Source organism: Denticeps clupeoides, chromosome 15 (assembly GCF_900700375.1).
Source record: "Denticeps clupeoides chromosome 15, fDenClu1.1, whole genome shotgun sequence".
Taxonomy (NCBI): Eukaryota; Metazoa; Chordata; class Actinopteri; order Clupeiformes; family Denticipitidae; genus Denticeps; species Denticeps clupeoides.
The window spans coordinates 16,750,920-16,773,222 of NC_041721.1; the positions used below are offsets into that span (position 1 = coordinate 16,750,920).

The 22,303-nt window shown below is 46.1% G+C and overlaps 1 protein-coding gene across 1 annotated transcript in view; it reads right to left on the bottom strand.

The window, feature by feature from the left end:
- Positions 1-4,769, bottom strand: part of hs6st3a (heparan sulfate 6-O-sulfotransferase 3a) — a 33,539-nt gene extending 28,770 nt beyond the window's left edge. Inside the window, exon 1 of the mRNA XM_028955318.1 lies at positions 3,897-4,769. Within this exon, the coding sequence (XP_028811151.1) occupies positions 3,897-4,405 (509 nt within the window). The 5' untranslated portion in view covers positions 4,406-4,769. The remainder of the gene's footprint in view (positions 1-3,896) is intronic.
- Positions 4,770-22,303: the final 17,534 nt, after the last annotated feature.

Sequence of the window (22,303 nt, forward strand, 5' to 3'; positions counted from 1 at the left end):
GGCCGCCGGCATTCCTATGCGCCGAGTTTACGTGATTAAGTAAATGGAGTAATAGCGCGGTGACTTAAAGGCCAGCGGTGATGAATGACGCAGCCATTTGCTTAACTCCCTTTGATTATGTGGCATGACTTAGCTCCCCCGTATGATATATTCTCATATTTTTCCATTTTAATCACTCAGCCCACCTCTGTAGCTGGCAGGCCGTGCCAGGCAGGAAATATGGGTCACCATGACAGATTTGCATTGCATAAAAGTCTGCACTTCCTTCAAAGCCCCCAGACATAATGAATCCGAGCAGAAATGCCACCGATTTCATAATCTGCATTTCATGTGACACCGCGAGGTTTCATGCATCAAAGAGGTGTCGAAAGCACGTAAACAGGAAGCGATGACATTAGAAAGCAGCGCCGCACTGGACTGAAGACTCCACGGTTCAGGCGGCCACAGGGAAACGGGTTTTGTGTCAAATGTAGAGTCTTAGCTGACTGTCCCGCACCTATCCCCGCGGAAATACCGTACTTCTTCTGACTTCTGTGTTCCAGTTTCAGGTTCTACAACATTTCAACTCTTCCGAAGTAGAGCACCAGCCTGCGGTCTCCTCAAGAGCCCAGACGTTTCCACTGGAGTGGCTCAGCAGCGATGACATCAGCACCAGCACATCTGACCTTTCCCGGGACGTCCTGCCGCGTGCTGGACGTGCCCGTCTGGAAATGCCACGCGTCCAGTCCCGCCGGGGCAACTGTGCCCCGGATGGGAGAAGAAAAGGGGTCACGCGGGGTGACGGGTGACCCAGAAAGTGCTACAGAGGTGACGCCGCGGCGTGACAGGGCTGACAACAGAATGTGACAGAAGTGACCCTGAGGGAGGCTGAGGCCTCACCTGGACTGAGAGTCATAAAAGTCATAGCGTCCATCCTCCAGCAACTTCGTCCGCAGAGCCGGTAGAACACTTTCTGCAGGACTTCCTTACGCAAGAGCCGTAGGCGGAAGAAGCCGCGCCGCGCCGCGTCTGTAAGGACTGTAAGTCACGGCGGATGAAAGGACTGATAAATAACTTCTGATGGAACGTAAAAGCACTGAAAAGCTCCAGACGCTGACCCCGACCCTGAACTCGGCCAGCAGACTCATGTTGGCTAAAAGCAGCAAGTAACATTTATCTGCAATACGGAGCTGCTAATACTAATAATTCTGCGGCAACATACAGATAATACAATTATGGGTGCTTGATTAATAAAAAACGGCAAGTTTGATTAAGAGTAAAATAGCTTCAAAAATCACAGAAATAACTGCAAGCCCCCCTAAAGCAAACAGGTTGCAGTGAATCATCAGACTCAACGACCAGCACATCACAGCCGCCCACCTATGGAAAAAAAAGGACAAATTCAGAGCCCGGTGGGACGCTTTGAACACCACAGGTGGTTTGTATGGTTTGTGTTTGCACCTCCGGGCATAAATATGCACCGGGAGGAGGCTCTGCGGGAAGGCCAGGAGAGGAGATGGTAGGGAGCAAATGTGGCCTGGAAGCAGTGTGGAGTGGTGGACCCAACCCCGGGCCCACTACTGAGATGAATCATGCAAATAAATACCCACTTTGAAGATAGAACATATTTCACATCATAGACGGACATGCACATAACACCCACCTGCTAGAAAAAAAAAATCAAGTAATCCATATTACAATATACGAAAACAGCACTATATTACTATTCTATATTACAAACTGTGTGTTAATGTTAGGGTTTACTATTTACATATATATTTCTAATGCATCAGTACTGTGGATAATCATATTATCCACATAATCATATAATTCAAAATCATACTACATGGGGAGTGACTGAGGATTTCTGACCACTGAAGACACTGCAGTCTTTTTGGAGCGGATCGATTTGAACCTACTATTGTGGCTCTGGTAATAAACCTGGAGAAAAATGTTGAGGTGCACAATTTCAAAGAGAAGAATGTTATGCTGTGCTGCAAAATGTCCCCTTTTTCCGTTTTTTTTTCTGCTTGTGTAAGTGCTTTGAGAAAAGCCATTACGAGTATTGCTTGCGCGGTGAGCCGATGTGGTAGACGGTGAAAGTGTGCGATATTCAGATACGTTCCATACAATAAAACAGGTGCTCGCATCTGCGATCCTACATCAGATGCACTGTTGTTTCCGAAGTGTCAGCTTTCTCGGGGCGCGCTATCTGCGTGAAGTGCACCCCGAAGGCGTAACCAATTTCATTATCAAACGCCGCTGATAATGCGCTAGGGGTCCGTGCGAAGTTTCAACTTGAGTGCCGCCGCAGGCTCTTTGCTAAATGAAAAATGTCTCCATCAGACAGCCCCTCGAGTATCCCCCCCCCCCCAAAAAAAAGGACACCGCGACTCAGCACAAAATATCAAAGGATAACGGCGCGTCTTCGCCGAGAAACCAGGACATTCCCCTGATTCCCGTCTGGATCCCAGGAGCGCAACACGCCGCAATTTCAGGATCCTGTCTTTTTTAATGGGTAGTTTGGTGCGATGCTGTTTACACGGTGAGAATCACTCGTTACCCGTGTCTCTCGCTTATAATAAGCCTGGCAGAGCCTCGCCTCGCCTCCGCGGCACCTCTTGTCAAGGCTCACCACACCAATCAGCCGCATTTCTGAGGCACAGGCCCGCCGTCTCCGACAGCCTTGACAGCCTTGACAGCCCGCCCGCTGAAATAACCACGGCCGCGTCGATCGGTGGGGTTCTCGCACCTCTGGATCTCCCGCGGTGCGCCCCCCTCCCCCCAGGACGACACATGTGGGCGAGATCCCAAAAACCCAACTTTTTCAAGTCTAGCGTCCCGCCTTTGACCACGACGGACGGAGTTCGAGTCTCACGTTCGAATGAGAAGCTTAGAGAAGGAGCCGAACCTGCCGTCCACCTCGCGGCTCGGCGCGTGCTTGTCACGACTAAACGCCGCGCCTGTTGCCTGTTGTAACGGGTCAACCAGAAGAAGAGCGACCCGATAAATCCATTCCCCTCCGCCGCTTCTATACTGGAGCAGGAGCAAGTCGTCCGAGTCTGGCTATAACCATGGCTCCTCCGAAGAGGCCAACCTGACCACGCCCATCATCACCCGTTCCTCTGTGTGTTTGCCAGCGTTCCTTCCTGACTGTACATTTTGGAATGGATCTCCACGTGTAAAGTTGTTCAGGTTGAATCTTGCCGTAATTCGTAAGGTCAACCTCCGGTAAAATGCCGGCATCGTGCCTCGTGGCCGCACGCTGGCTGCACGGCATGGATCAGAACCACTGCCCCTCGCACCACAGGCTCTTGGGTGAAAAGTCTCACTGGCGGCGTAAGTGATATTGATCTTCAAAAATGCTCTCTGATGCCCCGCGTCTCTCAGGGCGTAATGGATTTACGCTGTACGCCCTCCTTCCTCACACTCCCTTAATTAACTCCAAAGTGAAGTGATTGTCACATGTGGTACACAGCAGCACAGCACACGGTGCACACAGTGAAATTTGTCCTCTGCATTTAACCCATCACCCTGAGTGAGCAGTGGGCGGCCATGACAGGCGCCCGGGGAGCAGTGTGTGGGGACGGTGCTTTGCTCAGTGGCACCTCAGTGGCACCTTGGCGGATCGGGATTCGAACCGGCAACCTTCTGATTATGGGGCCGCTTCCTTAACCGCTAGGCCACCACTACCCCGGCACGCTGTTCATTGCTCTCCTTTCCTCAGTCGGCCAAAAGAACCCGCAATATTCTGAGAAGCCTCATCTCTCGCTCATTGAATGACATCTTATTAGCAACTTTTTATTGTTATTATATACATTTTTTACTGTCTATGGAAAGTAAAGGTGAAGTATAAAGCCAAACAGGAAAAGTGAATGGGATAAAAAGTTCGAAGCTGGAAGCAGGAGACTCGGTACCTGCGGTTCTTGGGCACGTCCTTCCTGGTCCGGCGGTCCATCACGGCCGGGACGCAGTTGGTCAGCTCGGTCCAGTCGGCGTGCAGGCCGCAGCTCCAGCCGGTGGAGAACCGGGAGAAGAGCCACGACTCCGCCTTGCCCGGCCGGTGGCAGGTGCACTTCTTCTGGCCGGCCCGGCAGTCGCACGGCTGCTCCAGGTGGATGTTCCGGACCAGGTGCCGGCCGAACGTCGTCCCGCCGGTCTTCTGGATGTGCAGGAAGACGATCACGTCGTTGCCCCTGATGTCGAAATCCACGTGGCGCTCGAGGTCGTCGAGGGTGAAGTTGAATCTGGAGCGGAGCTGGAAGGCGGACCTGCCCCGCTCTTTAACCGCGAAGCCCCGCGAACCCTCCCCGTGTCGGAAGCGACAGGAGCTGCTGCCCGCCGGGCAGATGTACTGGTATCCGATCATCACGAACAGGACGGACAGAACCGGGATCAGAAGGAGTTTGTTGGATTTGTCGTCCATCGCGGATCAGACGAGGGACCCCGGCGCCATGGGCGCGGAGGAGGACGTCTAGCGGGCTTGAGTCTCGACGCCGTGCGCTCTCTCCGGACGCGAACCTGGGACGCGCGGAGCTTCACCGCGGCGCGGACAAACTCTGCTCCGAGGAGTTGTGCAAGTTGCCCGGACCGTCCGAATTCCCGACTCCGTCTCACACATTTTCTTTTATTGCGATATATATATATATATATTTCCGCGAGGAAAGTTGATTTGTGTCGCGCTCCATCAGGTCCGCGGACCGCGTGCGTAGTCGCTCCAGGCGGGACGCCGGCGACCCGAAGCCGACATTCCGTCGCCGTCGCCGTCGCCGCTGTCCCCCCCTCCCCGCTCCAGGAGAACAGGCGCGTGCCGATTTGTCGCCGGGATTTTGAAAGCGGGGCGGCGCGAGCGTGCCGCAATTAGCCAATCACCGACCAGCTCTGCCGTCCCGCCAACCAATTAAAACCAACACGCTCACGAAGTAGCCAATGGGCAGGCGAGCCCCTCAAAACCCCCCAAATTATCTAAACCAATTATCTTTACTTTAATAAAACAATTATAATGCATTGAGTGGAGAAGCAGCAACACAACATAGTTCTCCAATGACACACTTTTGCTTGTAGGAAATAATTAATCTTCTAGCACAAAAGAAATGGAAGTCTGGAAGTGTTGCGTGAAGGTTATCACCAGATTGACCAATCAGCACCCAGCAGGAAACGTCCACAGTGACTCGCACTGCCCCCCCCCCCCCCCACCCTCCCAAGTCTCAGAACTTTTCAGCACCGAGGACAGCGTGCGCCGATGCGCAGGGACCCCGGGTGTAGTAGTGACGTAACAGGGTGTAGTTGTGACGTAAGTATTTAATTACAGGCCGTGTGTGGCACCGTTACACCCCCTTCTGCTGAGCTATTTTTCTGTCGCCTCGGCCCTTTTCCATCTTCTGGGGGTGCGAGAGGTGCGGGGGAGTTTCTTTCTTTCTTTCTTTCTTTCTTTTTATAGGTAGAATGAAGAGAAAACACACTGAGCGAATGGGTGGAAGATTGCATCAAAACGGACCATATATTTACATTTACCTTTACAGTATTTATCAGACGCCCTTATCCAGAACGACTTACAATCAGTAATTACAGGGACAGTCCCCCCCTGGAGCAACTTAGGGTTAAGTGTCTTGCTCAGGGACACAATGGTAGTAAGTGGGATTTGAACCTGGGTCTTCTGGTTCATAGGCGAGTGTGTTACCAACTAGGCTACTACCACCCTATGAAAGCATGATGAAAATAATGAATGGCGTGAACAAAATGATTATTATCCTCTATCAAACATACACACACAGACAGGCAGCAGCGCTGTAATTTAGTGCCTCTGCTTCATTTCCCCACAGGCAATGCAGAAGAATGCAGACTCTGACTCACCTGCACTCATACATGGTGTGGACTCGTACCCGGAGAAAGAAAGAAAGAAAAAAAGAAAGAAAGAAAGAAAGAAAGAATGACCCTGTTTGTTGCAGGATCATATCTGACTGATCAGGTGCTTTTTTCAGCTGCAGAGCTACAGATTTCATTTCAAAATATGTATTTTCAAACAAATGACAATCACTTTTGTGAAACACATTGTGAAGCACTGCAACACAGTGCACGGTGACACAACGAAATGTGTCCTCTGCTTTTAACCATCACCCTTGGTGAGCAGTGAGCAACTCAGTGGCACCTTGGCGGATCGGAATTTGAACCGGCAACCTTATGGCTACGGGGTCACTTCCTTAACTGCTAGGCCACCGCTGCCCATTTCTTTTTGTCTGTTCATTTCATCTGCTACGCCGGGCCAATGCACTTTAACCAACTACTGTTCTTTACTGTATTTACAATCCTGCGTCGTTCTGTGACAGTGCAGTATCCGATGCCACTGCCTAGTGCCCAGTCTGTCTGTCTGTGTCTTATATTGTCCTTGAACATCAGTATTTGCTTGCATTTTAGCTTGCTGATTTTTGTACTAGCCTTACTCCTCTTCTATTTTCTTTTATTTCCCCCCCTTGTTCTATTTGATATTTTTTTTTTCACTTTTTTTCTTAATAATGCACAACTGGTTAAGGATACGGACGTTGTAACTATGATTGTGACAAATCTTGAATTGTCTATGTGTGTGTGTGTGTGTGTGTGCCCTGCGGTCGCTGGCCTTTGCTGGCCTCAACATGATAATATAATATAATATCATGAGGCCTTGATTTGTATTGTCAATTTTTTTTTAAATATATGTGACACTTTTACAGCTAAAATCAGTTTTCTTTTGCTGTAGAAATGTCCTGGAATTGATTGGCCCCTCAGTGACTTTAAACATTTTTTTTTCTCTGTCCACACATTCTAACACTTTTAAAATTATTTTCTCATCCACACTCCTTGTGTCTTTGAGGTAGACCGTCATGGTTGGAGGTGCCGGAAACGATAGGACACCTTAAACACACACTGACCAGACAAAGACATGATACAAAGAGGGCACCCCACAATGCTTGTCCATATCAGAGACATTTGATTGAGCTGAATGTCACCTAATGTGTTCCTGTTGTTTCCGAGCAAGGTGAATGTGTTGTCACGGTGACCTGTATCAGAGTACACAAGACACAAACCCAACCCCGCATTCCACATTATGAGGTGAGCTGAGGCATAATTTGTCACTTAAAAAGCACTTTGGGGCACAAATTCAACTTTAAGAGAATGTGTGTGTGTGGTGTGCAGTTCTAAATGTGTGTGTGTGTGTTATTTATGAAAGCTCCTCAGACTTGCTGAATGAGGAAAATTTATCTTGCTCCTTATTGGAGGCTGTCAACAAAGCCTGCCTGTCGAGTGTTTGGTGTGGGCCGGTAAGTAATAACTGGTTGGAGGGGTGGATGACACTTCTGAACCGGGTGATTGATGCCGGCGCTCCGTTCGGAGAAAGTAGGAACCGGGCTCTGGCGCTGGAGGCTCCACGGCGGGCCGCCGCTCGCTGTTATGAACGTCAGGCTGATTGACCGAAGCGGTTGTGCCGGGTAGGGCCTGGTTTACAGCAGTCTGATGATGGAGACCTCCAGCATGGCCCGGGCTCCATGCAGAGTGAACGACGAGGCGGGAAAGCTGTTGGACCGAGCTGGTCTGGGGGCACATTTTCAGTTCTGCTATGGATCTCACAGGGCTGTCATTAGGCGGCGACTGGAGGTGAAATAATCAAGCGCTCCGTCTTCCTCAGAGGACTCTGCAGATTTCCATTACAGTAATCGAACGGGAATTAAAACACAGACTGGTGAGAACACAAGATTCCTGTTAAAGAGAACGTTCCAGAGTTACTGAGTCAGAGGCGGGTTTTGACATTCTAACCGTAAATTCTTACTGCAAATCAAACCATAATTTAATATGAACGGTGAGGCTGACCTTCCCAGCTCCATAGATAAGAGTCATGTAGACTACAGATAACAAATCAGCAACTCTCTGCCTTTTTTTTGCTGCCTGTCGGTAAAAAAGGTCACCGTATCTCCCCATACATTTAGAAAATCTCGTTGTTTTGCATCTAACCTTTGTTAAGAGTGCATCGATGTGAGTGGGTGTGTATGGTTATGTAGATTATTGGGTCAATAATGGCACGGGAATGCATCCTCTCACCCAGCCAATTCGAAGTCCGCCAATGGGCTGGAGCCAGCGGCAGCCAAAGCCTGTGAGGAAAGCTGGACTTTTGATTAATGGTGCAGTCTTGGGCTTCAGGCACAGCATCCCGCTGCATTGCCTGGGATGAGACTAGCCATCAGTCTTATTGCTCTGTGTGTGTGTGTGTGTGTGTGTGTGTGTGTGATTTAAACAGACCCAGTACCTAGTTTGAAGAATCCTCTCGGGAACTTTGGCTTATTTGATAGTACTGAATGAAAAAAAGTGTAGACTAGATTTCCTGAAGGGATCCAGCAATAAGTTACTGATGAGACAGAGCAATTTTTCCCCCGGTTTTCCCCAGTTTTAGTTCTAGTAAGTAGTTCTAGTATATAGTTCTAGTGTGTGTGTGTGTGTGTGTGTGTGTGTGTGTGTGTGTGTGTGTATATATATATATATATATATATATATATATATATATATATATATATATATAAAATTTGTGAGGACTCATTGCATGGACCCCTGGGAACACCATTTCTTACAATGGTGGCCTGGAGCAGTGGTGGCATAGCGTTTAAGAACGTGGCCCCATAATCAGAGGGTTGCCAGTTTGAATCCCGTGCCGCCATGGTGCCACTGAGGTGCCACTGAGCAAAGCACCGTCCCCACACACTGCTCCACGGGCGCCTGTCGTGGCTGCCCGCTGCTCACCAAGGGTGATGGTTAAAAGCAGAGGACACATTTCTCTGTGTCATCATGTGCTGTGCTGCTGTGTATCACAATGACAGTCACTACACTATCACTTCCACTACAGAGATCCAATCTGGAGCAGGGAAGGTCTGTAAATGCCATGCTGGGTGAAGGATGAGGTGAAGGCCTATTAGGTTACAACCAGAGACAGTAATCAGTTCTGGTTCACTAGAACCCTACCTGTAATGGACAAGGGATCATGAAAAAATCCTAAAATGCCAAAACCAAGTAGGATCCATCAGGACCATTAAACAGTGAGTTGGTGCCACCTGGTAAACCAGGGCCATCATGCTGTCATACATTTATGTTTTTTAAAAATGCATGAATTATTTTCTGATTTCAATGCATGCACTTTCCCATTATTTATTATTGAACAATAATAAATCCTTTAAACTTATAGGACTGCACTGTACCATATTTACTTTGTTGCAGAGGTTGTGTGAGGCGTCTGACTGTAAATGTCAGGGAGCAACTTTGCTGCATACCTTGATCTCATCATATTCACCATGCCAGCAATGTCTGCAGATGGATGGAGAGGACAGAGTGCTGACACTGACACTCATGCATGTGTCTCATCAGCACCATTCGCTCCGTACGCTAACATTTCCCATGATGCCCAAAAGGCGGCTGCCAGGACAGGAGGAATGGCCGCCCTCACACACACACACACACACACACACAAACTCACCCGTCACACCACACACCCCAGCTCACTGCGACTCCCGCAAGAAGTGCTGAATCTGCGCCACGCGTCACCACAGATATACAGCCCCGGACGGAGGGGACGGAGATTTGGGCTGTGAGGGGTGTGTGCGAGGGAGGGAAGAGGTGGCGAGAGGAATGAAGGGGAGAGCAGAGCTAATGAGGCTATTTTACTGCCCTCACAGATCAGGACACCCATAAAAAAACAGGAAATAAGCAGCCAGAGTCATTGTCCGCGTGACCTCCCTGGACAACAGTCGCACCGGAGGAAATTACAGCAGGACAAATAATTGAAGGAGGAGAAATTGGTTGCACTTACATCATCGCGCTTCTTCCTCCACCATCGAGGGAGCGTGATTAGCTTTTTATAGCTGTGCATAGTGAAACCATGAAGAGACAGGGCAATATATTCTGCTGAAGCATTCTCTGTAATTCTTACTCGTTGGATTTAGCACATAATTTTTTTTTAAGTATTAAATGGCTAAATGAGGAAAATATAAAAATCATTATTTAACGCACACAAACACACTAACACCTACAGAAAGTTCGCTTAGTGTTCATAACTTTGAACAGTAAGAGGAAACTGGAGAACCTGGAGGAAACCTGCACCAACACAGGGTGAGCATATCACTTACCTTCCAGGCCACAATATGGTCCTCACAAATATTTTCTACATTTAAAATAAAACATTTTGACATTTATCTTTAGTTCGGAGACATCGTCATCACCCTGTCACGGCGTGATTTAGTGAGGATCTCTCCTGCTCTTTCCTTATAACGAATGCTCAGGAAATTTGTCCTCAGCAACTTTTACAGATGAGCGTGTCGTCACCTTCTCCATCACACCACGGCACGGAAGCCGCTCTGCTCAGGACAGGAAACGTTTTACACCACCTCGGTCATCACACGTTCCACACGGCATTATTAAAGGAAAGCTGCGTCCACAAATAGCTTCTACTCACTGTACATTCAGCACTGCCCACCGCCTCCGTAACTCCCAACGACTGCTCCTGCAGCTTCATTCCACTTCATTACTCTGCTTCTTCTCCCTTTTTCATTTGGTCTCATTTCATATTTGATTTTTTTTTTCTCGTGCATATTGACATTAGCCTAATATTCATTTGACTCCTGTGGTCTACTTTTAGTCTATTTCTTATTGTTTTGCATAAAGGGACAACCAATTTCACTGTTCGTTCACTCTGCACGTGGCGATAAGCTTCTTGAATTTTTCACATTCACATATCGAGCAGCCTGCTCCTTCACATCACATCAGTTTAGTCATGTTGATCCCTGGCCATACGGTGCACAGGCTGTTTCACTGATTTAGTGGCCAGAAAAGCATTGCTTAACGCTGTGGTTGTGTGCATTGTGTGCCTCTTGCAGAAATGTTATGAAAATTATATTTCGTCTGTACATTTTGGATTACTGATCAGCCTAACCGGCGCTGTATTCCACAATCTGACAGTAAAGTCTTGACTCAGCCCAGCACAACAGTGCAGTGGCTGGCAGGGCTTGGCCCAGTCCTCTGAGGTGCTTTGTGTCACGCTGTCCCTGTGAGATTGATGGCTTCAGGTCAAGGTGACAGGTGTGCTAACTGCCAATCGGAGTGTGAGTTTCGCCACCTTAACGCAGCATCTCTGACCGCTAAACCGGCAAAACAAGTCACGCGCCGGGTCAATCTAGCTGTCCACCGAGAAAGTGTAGAAAAAGAGTGGAGTCTCAGCCGATCACAATATGGCAGGCCATTCAACGCTACACGGAGAGGCGGATGAAATAGCGGAGAAACAAAAGGCGGCGTTACGCGGCAGAGAGGGAATCAGGCTCGGTTCTCGCCGGCTGGCTGGCCGCCTGCCACACGCCCGCCGGTCTCCGTGTGGCCGCGGCGCCTTTTCAGGCCCTGCCAGCGTTTCCGGCACCCCTTCTCCTGCTCTTGGCCCCGTATGAAAGCCCTGCTGGCCCCCGCGGGCCTGTGGGGATGAGGTGGCAGCCAGCCTGGGCCGGTGGGGTTGCGGGATCAGCGCGTCTGCTTTCGCGACGCACGCCACACAGGAAGTGAGGAGCTGGCAGGCGCTGCGGCGGAGATCTCTGGGTGGAGCTGAGAGCCTCCTGTCCAGCTGTGTTTTGACTTCGGGCCAGTGCTATCAGTGAAAAAGCTTTCTGCCAGAGACTGAAAGTCAGAGGGAGAGTAAAACCACAGGGGGAACATGACACTGGGAGCAACAAAGGAAGAAAGCTCAGCGACAACATTATTTTTTTTTTCATATTTCAGAACGAAAAGTAGAGGCCGTTTTTGAACAGATGCATTTCCTGTGCAGTCCTCTGTACCAGCATGCAATTTTAATGTTGGAAAGGCCAGTGTGTTGTCGTGGATAAATCTACAGATTTTGGTGGAATAACCAGTGGGTTTCATCTGACGTTAACGACGCAACACGCCACAAATGATTTGGCCTGACGCTTCAAAGGAGCTCTACGGAGCATTTTGAGTGCTCTGGTGTTCACCAGATGTCTCCTCCTCTCCCCGTCGCTTCCCCTCTGGCAGACGTTACAGGAACAGACGAGTGCAGGAGCAAGCGCCTCAGGCATCGTGCCCTCTCGCGTTCGCCACCACACCGCGCTGCAGCCTGGGATATCAAGACTGCCATGGGCTGAGGGCTGATGAGGAGAGATTATGTTGCCGCGGTGACCCCTAACATCTCTCTCGGGTTACCTGAACCCCTCCCGCTGCCATCCCATTCATCTCTCATTGATTCTGTGATGGAATGATGGCCAGAGCTGGGCTTGGAGAACAAGAGAAGAATGGATTAGGCAAGGCAGCATTGTCCAACATTCTGGCACAGGCATTAGAGCTTCCAAAACGGAAGTGTTTGCGTGCTTCTGTAAATAAGATCTTAAAAGTGCTTTCGATATATATACATTGTGCTGTTTCATGTCATATCCTTGCACATACATTGTACTTGAGAGACACCATCTACCCGAATCAAATTCCTTGTATGTGCTTGCACTTACTTGGCCAATAAATATGATTCTGATTCTGATCTGACACCATGTCACGGTGCATTCCGGGAGAACCAGGCTTACCTGACAAGGGTTCCTGGGTTGGGTTGCAAGGGTTGCAGGCCACACCCCTTTTGATTCCCCACACCTGAAGTCCGGATCATGGTCTGCTTCGGTGTGAATCAATATTGTACAGCTTCTTTTTCTTCACTTCCTCTTTCTACTTGACTTATTGATTTTAGGTGTCTTAATCTCTTTAAAATCATATTAAAGGTGTGGTATGCTGAAGTGATATGTCTGTTCGGTGAGGATGCACGTCACAAACTGATGAGAGGTGACGGTCCTTGTTTTGTCTGTTTTTGAACACCATCTTGCACTGTCTGCTAAGCTTCTGATCAAGCGTTGCTCTTCATGCCCCATGGACCCATGAAGTCTGGTTCCTTGCCTGAAAATTTATCAGTTTCGGCAAGCTTTTTCCTCCTTGCTTTGGTGCAAAGTCAGTTTGTTTGTAGCCAAATATCAAAATGGGCCCGCCCATAAATGTTTTTTTTTTTTTCTGTGTCGTATTGCCAAAGTAGGACCCTGGATCAACTGGATTGTCACATTTCATTAACTTACACGTTAATCATGTCCTGCTCACATCTTGTCATGCGTGCCCTCCAAAAAATCCAGCTTTGCACAGTCTGTCTGTTTCAATAATGTGCTAAAACAGTAGCCTGAGTTGACAAGATGCTCCAGTTTGTAAGCACAAAAGTTGTCAGTCTGCACCAAGAATCAGTGTTTTGATTTTTAATTTCACTGCAAGTGTTTTTTGACGAAACTCAGCCTGGGTTTTCCTGCACCCTTTCTAATAACACACAGTAGAAGATGCCAAAAGCAAGGTGAGCGCCTGCTACATTCTTTCTGAATTCATTATCTTCAGAAAACACATTGGATGTTGTCCCTGGAGGACCTGCAGAGACTCTTGAAGACGGAGCCCTTATTAGTGAATGCAGGCACACAGCTGAAATAGCAGACATGTGGTGGAATCTTTGAAAAGGGGCTGTTGTGTCAGGGTGCTTAGGCGGACGAGTGCACATCAAAGGTCCTGCGAGCACTGTTTCTGGAGCAACGACGAGAGAAATTTCTAAATGGATTATTCCCGGGGGCGCGATCACTGAGTCATCTGCAACTGAGGCACCTCCTTCAAGTCTTCAAACACAGTGGTGTTCAATAAATGCAAGCAACACACACACACACACACACACACACTGGAAACATATTACCAATGAGCAAATAACCTGCCTTAACATACTGGTATAAAGTCCACCCCCAAATATTGAATATGTTCTAATATATTTGCCTTATTATCAATATTCTGGGACAAAATGTGTGCTGTAGCAATGGGGGATTAGAGCTGGTTTTGCTACATTTACAATTTTCAAGTCTCGGGGTCAGACGATTTTATTATAATACAAAATAAACACTGGCACGAGGGCCAAAAAGAACAGAAAACAAACAGAATCTGCTGTGAAGGATCGTGTCTTGAAGAAAGGAACAAAAGCACAAACACAAGGTTCGTGATCATCCACATTAATGTCGCAGCCCTGTCCTGTGGCTGCTCTCTGTATTTAGCAATTAGCCTCCACTGGGATCGATCAGGACCTGTTAAGCAGGGCATCAGAACAATCCCTGACCTGGAGGTTTAAATCAACTGCATAAATAAGACACCATCAGATTTTCATACTAAATTCAGGAAATGGTACAAATCTTTATTACAAAAACTATTGCTGGTCCTGTATTTTTTCATTTAGTAGAGAATTGTTCTAAACTTCCTTTGGGTCTCAGAATTGTGGCAAATTGTATCCAAATTTAAAATTGAACCTACTTGTTATAATTTTGTTATAATCACATATTCATTTTCTATTGTTAGAGGTTACAATGGGTAGCTTTGTACAAAAAAATCCTGACAGTGACATAAAAGTATACATTTACAAATTTCTTGTTGTGAACATAGAGAAACATAATTTTTTTTCTACAGGCTCTTATTGTGCCCCCTTTCTTAAAAGCATCTCTTTTTATTCTCTGGAACACGTCTCCTGCAAGTCCAAGATTTTGAGCACTGCATGGCTCACCAATCAATTGGCCACTTAGAGTTTAAATGGGAAATTTGCAGTAAATAAAGTAGAACAAAAGCAGAACAAAATTGTATCTATTTCTGCTCAGGGCTGCGTGTGTTCATTACAGTGTAATGGAAGGAGGTGAAAGGCGTTCATTACTCATCATCCATTGTACATAACAACCTGACCGCTTTCGCTCAGCACCTCGCGCCGATCTGACACACGGTGTCCAGCGGCTGAATTCAATCAACATGTCAATCTGTAGCCCACACTGGTTTCATGGGTGGGTGCAAAAAGGAGAAATAGAACACCCCCGTGTACATGGCTGTAGTTTATGTGACAATAAAAACTGCAAGATTAAAATTAAATATGGCCATTGATTAGTCTCTCTCAACACTTTCCCACTCTACCCTTTTTTAAGATCTAATAAAATGTGTGGTGTCGTGCTGTGATGGCAGATTTGGTGAGAAAATGTGCAAGAGTAGCATCCAAAAATAAGCTCACATTCATTAGTGTCCTGCAAATGCTGTTTTACTTTGTGTGTGTGTGTATTTTGGAGCAGCCTGGTTTTAATAAGCCACGTAAAATAATATCTGCATAATATCTGACTCAACTCATGACCAACTAAACTTCCTCAAGACCAGATATCTCACTTTCAGTAAACAATCATGATAACAGCATGGTGCAAACAGACATTTGCAGATCCATAATATGGATATTTTGCTGTGTACTGTGTGATAGCAGCAGAACTAGTGATGATGAAAACTGTTTGTTCGCATGTGTGAACAGGTAGGGTGGGGGTGTGAAACAGCAGTCCCTGATTAGGCAGCAAAAAAAAAAAACTGGCTTTTGTTGTTTCTTCTGCAGGCTTTACATTTCAACAATCGACTCCGTGTGTTAGATTTTGATGAAACACACCGAGGACAGACAGACATTTATAACATTTCCCAGATGGTTTCTGTCTTCTCAGTGCATAGCATCTGGTTTATCTTCCTATGATTATTTTTTTTTACCCCGATCTATGTTGTTACTGACCAGGTCTGGATCTATAGGGTAGCCAGTCACATGACTGGAACACCCATCCATGAGGGAGAAAAGAACATTTTGTAAAATCTAAAGAATGATTACTACAAGTCAAATGTTTGGCTAGAACTACTGGAGCTTGGAAACTAAGATGAAGAATCCAACGCAAGAAACATATTTAATATTTTTGAATTGCTTCTTTTTACCTTCATCGCTGCTTTGTTCACTATTGTCATCATCATGAGACGCTCGTCAACATGAGTGAAGGATAAAAACGTGTTCAGTATAAACCTTCACGACTGAACGAAACCATCCTCGTAGTCCAACTTAAGGTGGTGGACAGAATACATTTACATTTACAGCATTTATCAGACACCCTTATCCAGAGCAACTTACAATCAGTAGTTACAGGGACAGTCCCCCCCTGGAGCAACTTAGGGTTAAATGTCTTGCTCAGGGACACAATGGTAGTAAGTGGGATTTGAACCTGGGTCTTCTGGTGTGTTGCCCACTAGGCTATTACCACCCTAGTAGCCAAGTACAAGAATACAAGAGTGTGAAATGCTGCAAAAGCTCCCTGTTTTGGAGAAACGTTTTGCCTTGTTTGCTATGTGTTTTTGTGTATTACATAACATCATGTGTGTCGTATCTATAGTCCTGTGTATTCAGTTTAGTTCTATAATGTAAAAAAATGAAAGAACGATAAATGAGTAGCTGTGTCCAAACTTTTGACCTGTAGTGTCAGACTGGTAATTCGATTTTACGGCACCCATGGTAAGTTTCACTGACGCGGCCATTTTTCAGCAACTCATATGTTTTTAGGGTCCTACTGATATAATACCAGCAACATTGTGTTAGCATTTAAAATATGAAAGTACGTAAGTAAAATCCCTTTGTAGAGTAAATCAAGTAAAATGAAAAGAAAACACTTCTGTAGAAATAAGAAATCAAGAGACTGGGCAAGATGCTCGGCTCTTTGAATAGCGTAAGCGTATGGTGTGAGCTTGCACGGGTGATTGTGTATGTGTGATTTCTGTTGGAATTGTTTCCCCAACAAGCTGCAGGTGAAAACTTTCAAGCCGCACCTCCCAGCGAGTGGGGCAGGACGTTCACGAGAGGCACTCAGAGGCATCCAGAATTAATGTTGGGTTTGAAGGATGGGGGCTTGGAGCTCTGACAGAACACCCAGCAGCTGGAGTCGGGCGAAAGGAGCCGACTGCGTAGTCCCTCAGATGAAGCGTGGACCTTGTTCGTGGGTGTGGCAGCTTGTGTACAAAAAAAGTGGGTAACACACTCGCCTATGAACCAGAAGACCCAAGTTCAAACCCCACTTACTACCATTGTGTCCCTGAGCAAGACACTTAAACCTGAGTGTCTCCAAGGGGGGACTGTCCCTGTAACTACTGATTGTAAGTCGCTCTGGATAAGGGCATCTGATAAATGCTGTAAATGTAAATGTAAGAGACCACGGGGGAAGTGACGCATTGAGTAGGACTTTGCTGAGGTTTGATTTTGTCTATGGCCAAGTGTGAGAAGGGAATTTTTTTTTATTGTTTGTTCTTTTGGTTATTGTGTGGGTACTTGATGTTTGGTATCACTGCTGGCTTGGGTTTTCCCTACAAAATAAGGTCTTTCAATGTTTGTGCTTTGTATATTACAAGGGTGAGTTGGGTGGGGAGGGAAATGCTGGACCTGTGGAATGGAACTAAGAATAACCCATGTAAACCCCCGGGACACTATTCCTTAATCATTTTGTAATTTTATGTTCATAGAGCAGTCATTTACAAAGTAAGAAACAATGTTGTATTCAAACCAATATTTGCTGATTTTACTGTATTCGTTAGAAAAGCTTGCTGTAGGCCATTAGGCCCCAGCATGGCCCGTATGTTGGACCAGGGCCCAGAAAAGGCCTGGAAACTGGGGGAAAATGCCCTTGTTAATTGCAGCTTTTGCAGCAATATTTGACAGGTTGAGGGCGCGTATTCCTAATTAAAAAGATAATGGTTACGCAGCTCAAGATAATTTATGGCCATTCGTGAACAGAACACAATTAATGACGACAGTTTGGTGATAACATTCACTAAGTGCACACGCATAAACATTTATTCGTTTGGGTCAGATTTCATATTTGCACGCATGAGCAGTCTGTGTGACCATTTCCTCTTTTGGTGATTGGCCACACCTTGAGAATATCGGTGATCTGGGACAAATCAATACTGTTTGAAATAGTGGCGGAATGCCCATTGTAGGATGTACCTATTCAATATTGTAATTCAATATTTTGCTGTGCCCACAGGACAGCGAACGCTGTATTCCTGATTAAAGAAGCTTGCTTTACCTCTTTGACTTCAAGTATTTTCAGTCTTATATCTTTTCCTGAAGAAGATTTTGACTTGGACTTAAGCTCAAACTCAAAATTCTCTGCAACAATATTAGGTCCAGGAGCCGAGCCTTCTGGTGGCCATAAGAAAGCCATGATATTAGGTCATGAGCACCCTGGCATCCACGCCAAACAAATCGCCTCCATTCTTACGCCTCAGCTACGCTGTTAGCACCAATGGAGCATGGGTTCTGGAGCTAGCATTTGTCATAGCAGGGGTCTGCCCACAGTAAACGCTGAAGTCAGGGGGTGCCGCTGGTGCCCTGACAGCCGCCATCATTCAGTCGCCTGTAGCGGTGGTTCCCTCAGACCGCCGACACACTCCAGTCTCCATAAGAAAAAAAAGAACACGCACACATGCTTTAAATGATGTGCTGTCTGTAAGTGTATAAGTGCTTGCTGAGTGTGTAAAGGACGGGTAAAAAACGAGTCTGTCATCATTGTAGGGTGGTCTTGTGTTGTGGTTTCCAGATCCTGGATGGCTGAATCAGCTTTGACTGACAGAGTCAAAATTGCCTGAGGCATTGAAAAATGACCCGTCGCAATGTCCTGCAGACAGTCATGTACAGGTGGATGGTGGTTTTCTCACAGAGCCCTCTTTCACAAAGATTTCACAGATGACCAGGACATGGCAACAAATGTTGAGATTTTGGACGCTACTTAGTCGCGTCTCCCTCTTCTTTATTCACCCCAAAAATATCAGAATCCCTGAAACAAATGAGATTGGACTCATTTTAATCTCCCTTTTGGTCATCTGTGGGCAGCCGATTAAGATGATTTAAAAGATTTTTCTTGTGTGTTTTTATTCTGACATTCCTCTTTTTTTTGGTGATGGAGGTCAGAGTCCCTTGGTGCAGGTTTTCACAAAGTAATGGAGTAGAATGAAAGAGAAATGTGGTTAAATTATGAGCTGCTGTTGACTTTGAGGGTGAAAAAAAACCCACTCCTGCTGTGGTGGGAAGAGAATAATGGCATTGCCTGAGCATGCCAGGTTGCATTGTGTTAATCCATCATTGCGTGTGTGTGTGTGTGTATGTGTTGGCATGTATTTCTCTCGTGGGCACAGTGGTGGGAGAGAATCATTCTATTGTGCATAATAGAAGATTATTTAGCCAAATCATCGAGATGGGTATGTGCATTTAGATCTGTTAAATTAAACCTCATCATGGAACATAATTACTTTTTTTATGTCTATCTGTTGTTCAAAACATTTTAAGAATGCAGAATAAAAAAAAAAAGATTTAACGATCAGTGAAAAACTATAATGCATGTTTTGTTTTTTCCCCCCAAAATGTATTCATTTGTTCATAATTCTGCAATGACAATTGCTTGGTAATTCTGTGTTCCTATACTGGCTTTAAATGGCTTTAAATAAAGAGCTGTGCGGTGAGATTTAGATAAGTGTTAATGTATTAGTGCATTTTCGCGCCTCAGGAGATCTTTGTGTCGGAGTGATAACGCTCGGGCAGGGGACAGCAGCTATCACCCTCCCCAGCTCCGAACACCCGCTAGCGGTTCACTGTGTTAATCATGACATGAAAAATATACACTCGCAAAATAAACACTGAAAAGCCTGAATCTACCCTTGGTGGCCACTTTATTAGGTTTATTTACATTACAGATGTGCTTACTTAGCATCTGTTTAAGTGAAGTGATTGTCACATGTGATACACAGCAGCACAGCACACAGTGCACACAGTGAAATTTGTCCTCTGCATTTAACCCATCACCCTGAGTGAGCAGTGGGCAGCCATGACCGGCGCCCGGGGAGCAGTGTGTGGGGACGGTGCTTTGCTCAGTGGCACCTCAGTGGTACCTTGGCGGATCGGGATTCGAACCGGCAACCTTCTGATTACGGGGCCGCTTCCTTAACCGCTAGGCCACCACTGCCCCTCTGCTCATGTACTTTCCCCATCATCAGTTTATAAGTGAAGTGACTGTCATTGTGATACACTGCAGCACAGCACATGGTGACACAACGAAATGTGTGCTCTGCCTTTAACCCATCACCCTTGGTGAGAAGTGGGCAGCCATGACAGGCGCCCGGGGAGCAGTGTGTGGGAACGGTGCTTTGTTCAGTGGCACCTGAGTGGCACGATGGCGGATCAAGCTCTTTATTTAAAGCCAAGATTCGAACCGGCAACCTTCTGATTATGGGGCCCCTTCCTTAACTGCTAGGCCACCACTGCCCTACAATGTTCCTGTGATGCCTTTTTTTAACACAGACATTGTTCTGGTTGCATTTACATTAACATTCAAATTGTGCAAATTAAAATTGCAAATAGAAAATACACCTGATGGAAACATGTCAATGTTTCACATATGTAACGGAAAAAGTTCGTATGCTCGCAGTGTTAAAAAAATTCCACGTCCTCAGTTGGTGGAGAGCATGAAGGGCGCTTTTTTGCCATTTACAGGTCACATGACATAAATTAATATGATATTTGAAAATACATATTTCCACAGAGAATTCCATCATAGAGAGCTACTTCCAAAAACATGTCTGGTAGTGACCCTTGTGGGTCATTGTGTCTCTGAGCAAGACACTTAACCCTCTTTTTTGTTTTTTTATGTAGGATCACCCAGCCTGTGGTCAGAAACCAAATGGGCTAAAAGTAACAGGAGCTACAGCATCCGGGAACAGGTTTGTAATGATGTGGCCGATTCAGTGAACGTTATCAGTTCCCCAAGAAGATCTCCATGCACTTTTGCAGACTTCTGACAGGGGATGAAATGAGGCTCAAATGTGGGCGAGAAGCAGGCAGTTCCTGTCAGAGCGGAGGTCTGGTAAAGCAGTGATGGGGTTGCTGTAGCGTATCTTTCCTCCAAATTAGCCCCGCTCGCATCCTTGCGCACATGATTTAGACGAAGGTATTCTATCGTTCATGTTTCTCTTTCATCCTTTCTTATAATAGATGGTATACAGAGTCATGTTTTGCTGAGAAAAATGTTTCTGAAGGCCCTAGTCAGATGTTTCCTTATTGGCAATGCACTTCAAAGACATTCCTGTAGAATGCCTTTTTTTAAGCAGGTGGACTTAATGGATCCTCTTGTGAGGCGCTGTAATGCCCACCGAATCACCACGGTCCACATACTTTCTTATTATATCCAATCCAGGCCAAGAACAGGAGCTCCATCACTAACACTATGGTAACTGTCAGAAGTCGAAAGCTTTTATATAATGAGTAGCCTAGAATAGACTCTGGGATCTATGGGGAGGTGCTGGTGTGCATAAGTAGATGGTGTGTAGCGGTATGTGTGTGTGTGTGTGTGTGTGTGTACACACATGTGAAAGATGAACCCATTTTGTGATGTGATGCTTTTTAAAATGCACTCTGTGATGCGCTTGCTTTTTTTTTTTTTTTTCTTCTCCCCCTCCTGTATAAAGGATGGATTGCTGAGTATTCCTGGAAGAGAGATGGGAAGGGCCATTTAAGAAATGATAGCTGGCTGCATTCGTCAGTGTTGCTGTAATGAGGAGGGATCTCTCACTCCCTGGAATAATTCCAGTAGAGGCAGCGAGGATCTCAGCTTGACTCTGCTGGGGAAATTTGCTAAGATGACAGTATCTGATAACATGGAGAGCTTTATATAAGCACACACGGCATAATTTATACCACTGATCACACACAATATTAAAACCACAGACATCATTACTGCTGTATTGGTAGTGAATTCATTGGTTGGCATGCATTCGTTCAATTTGTTGTGTTGGAAGAAATAACATTAAGAAAAAAAAAACAGTATGGATCTAATTGAGTTTCAAGAACCAAATAGTGATACATCTCCAGAACAGCAGACATTGACCACCAGTTAACCAGAGACAGACTCACGGATACACAACGGTCACTGATGTGCATGAGGAAGACCAATCCATCTCATCGCTCCCGTAACATAAATGGCAGAAGCATGTGAAGCTGCAGGTCAGTCACAGTGAGCATGAGGGTGTCAGAACTGGACAATGGAGCTAGAGACCAAAGTGCCCTGGTCTGAAAAAATCCCATTTTCGTTAAGATCATGAGGACAGCTGGTGCATGGGCGACATTTACATGAGGAAAAGATGCCAGCAAGATGCACTATGCATAGAAAACAGGCATCCTGCAGCTGAACATTGCACCCTGCTACAGTGCAAAAGTGATTTGAGGAACATGGGTTTGATTAAAAATTTGTCAGATCTCAAGCATCTGTTGGATCTGCTGATCCATATAGGCTCAACCTGACAACTTACTTAAAGGACTTTACCTTTTCTTCTCCAAAAAATTTTTTTTTTCAAATAACACATATTCTGAGTTTAAGTGTTTATCACTTCACAGAGAATTTCTTTT